Raw genomic sequence first — 12,176 nt, forward strand, 5'->3', positions numbered from 1 at the left:
CATGACTCGATTTTAATATAAGAGAAAAATGCATTTTTAATATTAAATACTTGAATATTTATAAGCTATCAATAAATGAATATACATTGATATGTTTCTGGCACTAGGCTGGTAGCAGTGGTTATAAAACAATAAAACATGCTCATGGTTTCTACCCATAAGAGACCTATGTTACAATTGGAGAGAGAAGATAAACACCTGAAGCAAGACCTCCTGCCACTACTGCATACATATATAAAGCACCCACTCTAGGTTCCAAACTCAGCATTTCATATTCCCAGGACTTGCTGTGTACCCAGTTCCAGAGTGGAGCCAATTGAAAGTGAAATATTTTTCTCAATTATTGGCTACTTGCCCCAACTACTAAGAAGCAGAGAGACTCTAGGAAGATGACCTGAATGATACACATAGGCCAATAATAGATAATTGTCTTTGTAATATGTATCCTTTTGCTGAGCAACACGTGCATTTAAAGCTGACAGAGAAATAAAGCATAGTGAGTTCACAAAAGAACAAAGAAGTTAGCTCTGAGAGAGAATGTCTCCTCTCTGGGACCTCTTCAAGATGCTCTTAGATCCTCCCCAAACAGTAGGAGTAAGTTAGTGCTGCTAACTAATCATTAAAGTATTGCTCATAATCCTGGCAAGTTGTCTTCACTTCACTCTTAAGTACAAAGACTGCACTTTCAGGAAAAAGGGGCAAAGCACTTTGGGAAACTAAAAGAAAATATCAAGGAGCAAAGCTCATGGGGTTTTTATTGCCCTCAGCCTTACAGAGCATCCTCGAGAATTGCGTTTGACCATTTGTTTCCCTAACCAGCCCAGCTGCTCTCACCAGGATATTGTTCTGTCCTAAGAAACTGTGTGCCATGTGTTCTATTTTAGAAATAAACTTATCATTGCTACTGAAATGCCATTTTGCCTTTGGAAACACTCACAGGAACTAGGATTCAGAAAGTGAAAAGATTTGTGAAAGCTTGAAAACTTCTCAGTAGGAGCTCCAATTCTCAAAAAGCCAAAAAAGAAAACAGACTGCATCACAGCTAATACAACACCAACAAAGATGAAAATATCATACAAAGCATATGATAATAAAATATTCTTATTGCATTGACAAATGATATTATCAGTATTAGCTACCATGCATTGCTTTCAATTTTGCATTAAGAGCTTTACATTGAATATCTCAATCTTCAAAACTCTCTATATAAAAATAGAAAGTGAAGTTCAGAGAGGTTAAGTAATTTGTCCATGGTTACCGAATCGATAAGTTGTACAAAATGGAATTTTAACCCAAAGTGTCTGTTCTTTCCATAACCCCAAACTGTTTGATTCCCATCCAGGGATGGAGCCTAACTCTTAAAATAGGTAAAAATGTGGTAGACCCTTGAAGTGAGTAAGCTGAACTCTGCAATTATGATAAGGAAATAAGTTTCTCCTGATATTTTACATATGAAATATTTTATCTACAGATATCATTTGCTTTCTGGTGTTTTCTTATTATAATTTAAGTTCTGGGATACATGTGCAGAATGTACAGGTTTGTTATTTAGGTATACATGTGCAATGGTGGTTTGCTGCACCCATCAACTCATCACCTACATTAGGTATTTCTTGTAATGCCATCCCTCCCCTTGCCCACGATCCTGCAACAGGGCCCAGTGTGTGATGTTCCCCTTCCTGTGTCCATATGTTCTCATTGTTGAACTCCTACTTAGGAATGAGAACATGCAGTGTTTGGTTTTCTGTTCCTGTGTTAGTTTGCTGGGAATGATGGCTTCCAGCTCCCTCTTATGAGTGAGAACATGCAGTGTTTGGTTTTCTGTTCCTGTGTTAGTTTGATGAAGATGATGGCTTCCAGCTTCATTCATGTCCCTACAAAGGATGTGAACTCATCCTTTTTTATGGCTGCATAGTATTCCATGGTGTACATGTGCCACACTTTCTTTATCCAATCTATCATTGATGGGCATTTGGGTTGGTTCCAAGTCTTTGCTATTGTGACTAGTGCTGCAATAAACATATGTGTGCATGTGTCTTTATAGTAGAATGATTTATAATCCTTTGAGTATATAACTAGAAATGGGATTGCTGGGTCAACTGGTATTTCTAGTTCTAGATCCTTGAGGAATCACCACACTGCCTTCACCAATGGTTGAACTAATTTACACTCCCCCCAACAGTGTAAAAGTGTTCCTATTTCTCCACATCCTTTCCAGCATCTGTTGTTTCCTGACTTTTTAATGATCACCATTCTAACTGGCATGAGGTGGTATCTCATTGTGGTTTTGATTTGCATTTCTCTAATGACCAGTGGCAATGAGCTTTTATTCATATGTTTGTTGGCAGCATAAATGTCTTCTTTTTAGAAGTGTCTGTTTATATACTTCACCCACTTTTTGATGGGATGATTTTTTTTTCTTGTAAATTTGTTTAAGTTCCTTGTAGATTCAGGACATCAGCCTTTTGTCAGATGAATAGATTGCAAAAATTTTCTCCCATCCTGTAGGTTGCCTGTTTACTCTGATGATAGTTTCTTTTGCTGTGAAGAAGCTCCTTGGTTTAATTAGATCCCATTTGTCAATTTTGGCTTTTGTTGCCATTGCTTTTGGTGTTTTGATCATGAAGTCTTTGTCCATGCCTATGTCCTGAATGGTATTTCCTAGGTTTTCTTCTAGAGTTTTGATGGTTTTAGGTTTTATGTTTAAGTCTTTAATCCATCTTGAGTTAATTTTTGTATAAGGTGTAATGAAGGGGTCCAGTTTCAGTTTTCTGTATATGGCTAGCCAGTTTTTGGAACACCATTTATTAAATAGGGAATGCTTTCCCTACTGCTTGTTTTTGTCAGGTTTGTCAAGGATCAGATGGTTGTAGATGTGTGGTATTATTTCTGAGGCTGCTGTTCTGTTCCATTGGTCTATATCTCTGTTTTGGTACCAGTACCATACTGTGTTTTTTACTGTAGCCTTGGCAGCCTTGTAGTATAGTTTGAAGTCAGGTAGCATGGTGCCTCCAGCTTTGTTCTTTTTGCTTAGGAATGTCTTGGCTATATGGCCTCTTTTTCGGTTCCATATGAAATTTAAAGTAGTTTTTAATAATTCTGTGAAGAAAGTCAATGGTACCTTGATGGGAATAGCATTGATTCTTTCTATCCATGACCATGGAATTTTTTTTTTTTTTTTCATTTTTTTGTGTGTCCTCTCTTATTTCCTGGAGCAGTGGCTTGTTCTCCTTGAAGAGGTCCTTCACATCCCTTTAAGTTGTATTTCTAGGTATTTTATTCTCTTTGTAGCAATTGTGAATGGCAGTTTGCTCATGATTTGGCTCTCTGTTTATCTATTATTGGTGTATAGGAATGGTTGTGGTTTTTGCACATTGATTTTGTATCCTGAGACTGATGAATTTGCTTATCAGCTTAAGGAGTTTGAGGCTGAGACGATGGGGATTTCTAAATATAGAATCATGTCATCTGCAAACAGAGACAATTTGACTTTCTCTGTTAGTATTCTAGTACCCTTTATTTTTTGTGTTTCCTGGTTGCCCTAGCCAGAACTTCCCCTACTATGTTTAATAGGAGTTGTGAGAGACGGCATCCTTGTCTTGTGCTGGTTTTCAAAGGGAATGCTTCCAGCTTTTGTCCATTCGGTATAATATTCACTGTTAAGTTAGTCATAAATAGCTCTTATTATTTTGAGGTATGTTTCATCAATATCTAGTTTATTGAGAGATTTTAACATGAAGGGATGTTAAATTTTATCAAAGGCCTTTTCCGCATCTATTGAGATAATCATGTGGTTTTTGTCATTTGTTCTGTTTATGTAATGTATTACATTTATTGATTTGCATATGTTGAACCAGCCTTGAATCCCAAAGATGAAGCTGACTTGATTGTGGTGGATAAGCTTTTTGATGTGCTGCTGGATTCGATCTACCAGTATATTATTGAGGATTTTCGCATCAATGTTCATCAGGGATATTGGTGTAAAGTTTTCTTTCTTTGTTGTGTATCTGCAGGATTTGATATAAAGATGATACTGGCCTCATAAAATGAGTTAGGGAGGAGTCTCTCCTTTTTAATTGTTTAGAATAGCTTTAGAATTCCAAACAATTAGGTTGTGAATCTGACTAGTCCTGGGCTTTTTTTGGTTCGTAGGCTATTAATTACTGCTTCAATTTCAGAACTTGTTATTGTTCTATTCAGGAATTCAACTTCTTCCTGGTTTAGTCTTGGAGGGGGGTGCATGTGTCCAGGAATTTATCCATTTCTTCTAGATTTTCTAGTTTATTTCCATAGAGGTGTTTATAGTATTCTCTGATGGTAGTTTGTATTTTTGTGAGATAAGTGGTGATCTCCCCTTTATCATTTTTTTACTGTGTCTATTTGATTCTTCTCTCTTTTCTTCTTTATTAGACTAGCTATCAGTCTATCTGTTCTGTTAATCTTTTCAAAAACAAGCTCCTGGATTCATTGATTTTTTGAAGGGTCTTTCATGTCTCTATCTCCTTCAGTTCTGCTCTGATCTTAGTTATTTCTTCTCTTCTGCTAGCTTTTGCATTTGTTTGCTCTTGCTTCTCTAGTTCTTTTAATCGTTATGTCAGAAGTGTTGATTTTAGATCTTTCCTGCTTTCTCCTGTGGGCATTTAGTGCTATAAATTTCCTTCTACACACTGCTTTAGCTGTGTCCCAGAGATTCTGGTACATTGTGTCTTTGTACTCATTGGTTTCCAAGAACTTATTTATTTCTGCGTTAATTTCATTATTTACACTGTAGTCATTCAGGAGCAGGTTGTTCAGTTTCCATGTAGTTGTGTGGTTTTGAGTGAGTTTCTTACTCCTGAATTCTAATTTGATTACACTGTGGTCTGAGAGACTGTTTGTTATGATTTCCGTTCTTTTGCATTTGCTGAGGAGTGTTTTATTACCAATTATGTGGTCAATTTTAGAATAAGTGTGATGTGGAGCTGAGAAGAATGTATATTCTGTTGATCTGTGGTGGAGAGTCCTGTAGATGTCTATTAGGTGCACTTGATCCAGAGCTGAGTTCAAGTCCTGAATATCCTTGTTAATTTTCTGTCTTGTTAATCTGTCTGATAATGACAGTGGGGTATTAAAGTCTCCCACTGTTATTGTGTGGGAGTCTAAGTCTCTTTGTAGGTCTCTAAGAACTTCCTTTATGAATCTGGGTGCTCCCTTATTGGGTGCATATATATTTAGGATAGTTAGCTCTTCTTGTTGCATTGATTCCTTTACCATTATGTGTTGCTATTCTTTGTGTTTTTTGATCTTTGTTGTTTTAAAATCTGTTTTATCAGAGACTAGGATTGCAACCCCTGCTTTTTATTTTCTTTCTTTCCATTTGCTTGGTAAATATTCCTCCATTCCTTTATTTTGAGCCTATGTGTGTCTTTGTATGTACGATGGGTCTCCTGAATACAGCATACTGATGGGTCTTGAATTGTTATCCAGTTTGCCAGTCTGTACCTTTTAATTGGGGCATTTAGCCCATTTACATTTAAGGTTAGTACTGTTATGTATCAATTTAATCCTGTCATTATGATGCTAGCTGGTTATTTTGCCCATTAGTTGATGCAGTTTCTTCATAGTGTCGATGGTCTTTACCTTTTGCTTTATTTTTGCAGTGGCTGGTACTGGTTTTTCCTTTCCATATTTAGTGCTTCCTTCAGGAGCTCTTGTAAAGCAGGCTTGGTGGTGACAAAATCTCTTAACATTTGCTCGTCTGTAAAGGATTTTATTTCTCCTTCATTTGCAAAGCTTATTTTGGCTGGATATAATATTGTGGGTCAAAAATTCTTTTAAGAATATTGAATATTGGCCCCCACTCTCTTTGTAGGTCTCTAAGAACTTGCTTTATGAATCTGGGTGCTCCTGTATTGGGTGCATATACATTTAGGATACTTAGCTCTTTTTTTTTTTGATGTTGATGCTATTGCTTTCTGTTTGTTAGTTTTCCTTCTAATGGTCAGGTCCCTCTTCTGCAGGTCTGCTGGAGTTTATTTGGGGTTTACTCCAGACCCTGTTTGCCTGGGTATTACCAGTGTAGGCTGCAGGACAGCAAAGATTGCTTCCTGCTCCTTCCTCTGGAAGCTTTGTCCCAGAGGTGCACCTGCCAGATGCCAGCTGAAGCTCTCCTGCATGAGGTGTCTGTCAACCCCTGCTGAGAAATATCTCTCTGTCAGGAGGCTCAGAGGTCAGGGACCCACTTGAGGAGGCAGTCTGTTCCTTAGCAGAGCTTGAGCACTGTGCTGGGAGATCCACTGCTCTTTTCAGAGCTGGCAGGCAGGAATGTTTAAGTCTGCTGAAGCTGCGCCCACAGCCACCCCTTCCCCCAGGTGCTCTGTCCCAGGAAGATGGGAGTTTTATCTATAAGCCCCTGACTGGGGCTGCTGCCATTCTTTCAGAGATGCCCTGCCCAGAGAGGAGAAATCTAGAAAGCCAGTCTGGCTACAGAGGCTTTGCAGAACTGAGGTGGGCTCCGCTCAGTTTGAACTTCCTGGCAGCTTTGTTTACACTGTGAGGGGAAAACCACCTACTCAAACCTCAGTAATCGCGGACGCCCCTCCCCCCACCAAGATAGAGTGTCCCAGGTCCACTTCAGACTGCTGTGCTGGCAGTGAGAATTTCAAGCCAGTGGATCTTAGCTTGCTGGGCTCCATGGAGGTGGGATCTGCTGAGCAAGACCACTTGGCTCCCTGGCTTCAGCCCCCTTTCTAGGGGAGTGAATGGTTCTGTCTCGCTAGCATTCCAGGCTCCACTGGGGTATGAAAAAAAACTCCTTCAGCTAGCTCGGTGTCTGCCCAAATGGCCGCCCAGTTTTGTGCTCAAAACCCAGGGCCCTTGTGGTATAGGCACCCGAGGGGATCTCCTGGTCTGTGGGTTGCAAAGACCATGGGAAAAGCATAGTATCTGGGTCAGATAGCACCATCCTTCAAAGCATGGTCCCTCAGGACTTCCCTTGACTAGGAGAGGGAGTTCCCTGACCCCTTGTGCTTCCTGAGTGAGGCAATGCTCCACCCTGCTTCTGCTGGCCCTCCATGGGCTGCACCCACTGTCTAACCAGTCCCAATGAGGTGAATCAGGTACCTCAGTTGGAAATGCAGAAATCATCCACCTTCTGCGTTGGTCTCACTGGAAGCTGCAGACTGAAGCTGTTCCTGTTCAGCTATATTGTCCCCACTTTCAGGGTTTTAAGAAAAAAACGTACTGAGAAGACATTAATTATTTTTGCCTATTACATGTTATGTACTTTATATATCTTACTTATTTTTAGGACAGCCCTTCTAGTTACATAGCATCATTACTTTTTACTAGATGAGAAATCTAAAGCTCAGAAAGATAGTCATAGAGAGAGAACCTGAGTTCCTATATTCCTAAGACTTAGTGCATACTTAAGTGTCTTAGCAACTTGAAGCGTTTTGGTGCTGATGCCTTCTTCAACCATCTCATCTTATGAAGTACACATTGGCATAAATTAAGTTTAAATTTGATTTAAATAGTAAAAATATTATTTTCTAAAACCCTCTTCAGAAATATTAGAGTAGGCAGATTTATGAAATTCTAATTTATAACTCAGGGCTAATATTGGTGTGCCAATTTATCTATTTTTGTCAAATAAACTGAATTAGACATTTATTTTAATAAAATCTAAGCCATAGTTTGCCTTATTTTCCCATTGTCAGGTTATTTAAGTATATTCAAATGAGATAGAGTAGCTCAGAGAAAGGGGTGTATGGGATTCAATTGCCAAATGATAGATTTCTCCCTACCTTCCTCCCTTGAATATACACCAACTTTTTTTTAAAGAAGTTACTTACTGATACAACAACACTGTGTAACAAAATACTAGAGAATGAAAGAGCTTTAAAACAATAAGCCTTTAAGTCAGGAGTCTGTGGGTTGGCAGTTTATGCTGCACTCATATGGGTTCTTCTGGTCTTAGATGGGCTCATTCATATGTTTGGTAGTTGGTGGTTGATAGTCTGGTTATAGGAGCCACATGTATTTTATCATGCAGCAGTTTAAATTAGGAATGCTCTCATGTTGAAGGCAGAGTAGCAAGAAAAGAAACAGAAATACATAAGTACTTTTTAAATCCTTTGCTTGCATCGAGTTTTTAAATACCCAATTAGCCAAAGCAAGTCACAAGGTCAAGCCCAGAGTCTACAATGAGTAATGATATAGGAAGGATTGTTACAGAGTGCCATTAACACACTCCATAAATCATATTCCACTTTTGTCACAATAATTCACATCCTTCACACATGCAAAATATGCTTAACCCCAAACTAGGATCTCAACAGTCTTATTCAGTCAGGTCATCAGGCCCCGAATCTAGGATCCCAAAATCTATTATCAGGTGCTGCTATGGTTCAGATAACAATTATCCTAATCAAAAGACCAATAACAATTTATTGGCCACTCAACATTCAGTGATGATACAGGAATTGGATGACTATATAAACACTCTTGTTCAGAAACAAAAAATAAAAATAAAAATAAAAAGGAAGCACATAGCACTGTTGTATAGTAATTATTGCTGGGCAAGTGTGGCTAAGACTCCACACAGGATTGAAGAATGCTCCTTAATTACATCGTTACACTTCCTTGGATTCGCTTACCTGTCCATTGTTCTTCATGGTCTTTACCTTTGTTGTCTGAAATATAATTCTTTTGACATTCTGCTCAGTCACTTTTGAAGAAGGCATTTAAAAATATGATTTTTGAGCAACTTCTTAGCCTGCTTCCTGTGCATAGAATATTGAAATCCCAGTGCTTTTCAGAATTTATAGCCTCATTCTCTTTTAATCAAGGCTGGTAGCACTATTTCCCATGCAACATCTTTAAAACTTTTTGGGCTTCACATAAATGCAGTTCAAACTCACTCCATTGCAAAAAAGCCACAGACATAATTCTTTTTGAGATGGCCTTCTGCCTCTAGACTTCATAGTGTTTCTTTAGGTCTCTTAGGTTGCTATAAGACAATGCTCTTAATATTCTTAGAAACACTTTTCTGTAGTTGAGAGCGTCTATATAACATCTCCTTAATTACTTCAAATATCTAAACAAAGAGTCTTACAAAATTATCTTGGTCTTTAGTACTAAGAACATGTTTCTGGAAGCTCCCTGGATTTGATTTTTTACTAGCTTGAGAAGATAAAGAGGAGAAAAAGTAATTTTCCAATCCAGTGAATTATGGGACTCTCTAAATGTTACTCACAAACTGGCTAGTTATTTACTTAGCTCATTTCTTTTCTGTTGTATCTTATCATACACTGCCAGTAAGATCCAGTTGACATTTTCAATATTTTGCCTGGAGATATCTTTGTTCCAGTATAAATGTTAATTTGATATATTTTCCATATTCAGTGTTACCACATGTTTTGCCAAATGTTTCACCACTAGATAACACTGTTTGCCATTTATTCAGGCTGCTATAACAGTTTCCTCACCACTTTTCCAGTCTCTACTGTTTCCAATCTCTTTTACCACTCTTTACGCACTGCCTTTATAAAAGTCAATAACACATGTTTTAGGTTTCTACTAGAGTGGCATTCAGCTTTCAAAATTAAACTTTTGTATATTTGTTATCTATTGCTACAATAATGCTACGTAACAAAACAAATCCAACTAAGTGATGTAGAACATTAGGTATTTATTTAGCTCATAAGCCTGTGAGCTAATAATTTAGAATAGACTTATCTGGGCCATTCTTCTGGTTTTAGTTGGTCTCACACACACATCTAGTGGTTGTCTGGCTGTCAACCAGGATAATAGCCATGACTGGGCCATATATCTTACCCCACCTAGCAGGCTAGCCTGGGCATTTTTTTTCATGGCGAAGCCAGAAAAACAAGAAAAGAAGTAAAAACACCAAATATTTTTTAAAGCCTCTGATTGCATCTTTTTTTTTTTTGTTACTTAGTTTTTATTTCATAATCATAAACTTAACTCTGCAATCCAGCTAGGCATGGGAGAGAACAAGGAAAACATGGAACCCAAAGGGAACTGCAGCGAGAGCACAAAGATTCTAGGATACTGCGAGCAAATGGGGTGGAGGGGTGCTCTCCTGAGCTACAGAAGGAATGGTCTGGTGGTTAAGATAAAACACAAGTCAAACTTATTCGAGTTGTCCACAGTCAGCAATGGTGATCTTCTTGCTGGTCTTGCCATTCCTGGACCCAAAGCGCTCCATGGCCTCCACAATATTCATGCCTTCTTTCACTTTGCCAAAGACTACATGCTTGCCATCCAACCACTCAGTCTTGGCAGTGCAGATGAAAAACTGGGAACCATTTGTGTTGGGTCCAGCATTTGCCACGGACAAGATGCCAGGACCTGTATGCTTTAGGATGAAGTTCTCATCTTCAAATTTCTCCCCATAGATGGACTTGCCACCAGTGCCATTATGGCGTGTGAAGTCACCACCCTGACACATAAACCCTGGAATAATTCTGTGAAAGCAGGAACCATTATAACCAAATCCTTTCTCTCCAGTGCTCAGAGCACGAAAATTTTCTGCTGTCTTTGGAACCTTGTCTGCAAACAGCTCGAAGGAGACGTGGCCCAAAGGCTCGCCATCGACGGCAATGTCGAAGAACACAGTAGGGTTGACCATGGCTAGTAGTACAGGACTTTCCTCGGCGGCAGCGTCTGCAAAGCGATTGCATCTTTTAAAAAGAAAATTTGTTTGCCAAAGCGAATTTTGTGGTAAGGCATAGAGTTAATATAAAAAGATACTTACAAAGAATATTGATACAGGCAGACATGAAAAATTGGGGTTATTAATGCAATCAATCTAAAACACTTATTATATAACTGTCTCAATTCTGATAACTTCTTTTCTTATCAAAAAGATGATAGAAATCTCCAGGAAAAGGAACTGCTGTGCCTTATATGGTTTGGATGTGTGTCCCCTCTAAATCTCATGTTGAAATGTAATCCACAGTGTTGCAGGTGGGAGGTGTTTGGTTCATGGGGGTAGATCTCTCATAAATAGCTTGGTGCTGTCCTCATGATAATGAGTGAACTCTCACTGAGTTCACATGAGATATAGTTGTTTAATAGACAGTGGAACCTCCATGCTCTATCTTGCTCCTGCTCTCACCATGCAATGTGTTGCCCCCACTTCATCATTTTCCATGAGTTGAGTTACCTGAGGTTTCAACAGAAGCCAAGAAGATACCAGCACTATGCATCCTATACACCTTACAGAACCAATTAAACCTATTTTCTTTATAAATCTCCCAGCTTTAGGTATTTTTTTATAGTTACACAAAGTAGAACTATGCAATGCCCTTTTTGGTTTTGCTAAGAATAATTTTAAAACACATATTGTTGAAATAGAAGATATGGAAAACAGCAATAGTTCAAACAGATACAGACTTAGATAAGGCTTTTCTATATCCAGTGCCTACAGAGATCAGAAAGCTAGTGCAAATTGCATATCCCATATTTAAAATGTTCCAGACCAAAGTGTTTCAGATTTTTTAATCATTCAGATTTTGGAATATTAGCATGTACATAATGAGATATCACAGGGTGGAACCCAAGTATAAACATGAAATTTATGGAAGATTTTGGAGAAGGTATGATACATTTTTTGTGTACATTTAAAGACTGCTGTTATTTTCTTCAGGATAAGCCCAGGTGCTTACAAGGATCAACAAATAAAGTCATAGGTAGATAGATTTTGCTTCAATACAAGAGGAAAAAAAAAAACTTACAGTCATACTTGCCTGAAGGTGAAATAAGATAGATCAAGAAGTAGATTTTGGTAAAAATCCTCCAAGTAATGGGAAACAGTCAGTATATGATGTATTAGGAATGTTGCAGAAAGGATTCAAATTTTTGATAGAGGAGAAGAGATTTCAATTATGTGGACTTCAGAGTCTTTTCCAATTCTGTTTTTAATACATATGATTCTATTAGGAGCATAGAATGTTTTAAGTCAGACAACCAACATATGCTTGAAAATCTTACATTCACTATCAAAAAAGTAATAGAAGAAAGTTTGAAAGAACAAAATGAGAGCCATAGGGCAGAAGAGAAACCAAAATTAATCTGAGGTTAATGTCACAAGTGATGTAAGCTGCCAAGTCACTTTTGAAGCAGCCTTGGATAAGAGATCAGCCATGGATGAAGCAAGATCATTTTAGAAC

The 12,176-nt window shown here is 38.2% G+C and overlaps 1 protein-coding gene across 2 annotated transcripts; it reads right to left on the reverse strand.

Annotated features, from left to right (window-relative positions):
- Positions 1-9,917: 9,917 nt before the first annotated feature.
- On the reverse strand, positions 9,918-10,677 carry LOC105533328 (peptidyl-prolyl cis-trans isomerase A-like). Of its 2 annotated transcripts, XM_011971749.1 has the most exons (2): positions 10,404-10,633; positions 9,918-10,295 (listed from the first exon to the last, which is right to left on the reverse strand). In XM_011971749.1, the coding sequence occupies exons 1-2, from the start codon at positions 10,631-10,633 to the stop codon at positions 10,136-10,138; spliced, it is 390 nt and encodes a 129-aa protein (XP_011827139.1). In that variant the 3' UTR covers positions 9,918-10,135. The 2 variants fall into 2 exon arrangements, with proteins under 2 accessions (XP_011827139.1, XP_011827138.1); XM_011971748.1 differs by having other exon boundaries at positions 9,918-10,677.
- Between the last annotated feature and the right edge of the window lie 1,499 nt (positions 10,678-12,176).

This window comes from Mandrillus leucophaeus, unplaced genomic scaffold (assembly GCF_000951045.1).
Source record: "Mandrillus leucophaeus isolate KB7577 unplaced genomic scaffold, Mleu.le_1.0 Scaffold1241, whole genome shotgun sequence".
Classification (NCBI taxonomy): domain Eukaryota; kingdom Metazoa; phylum Chordata; class Mammalia; order Primates; family Cercopithecidae; genus Mandrillus; species Mandrillus leucophaeus.

What these genes read in the sequence shown, in the direction of transcription:
- LOC105533328 (XM_011971748.1), bottom strand. Translation starts at nt 10,633, where the DNA reads ATGGTCAACCCTACTGTGTTCTTCGACATTGCCGTCGATGGCGAGCCT.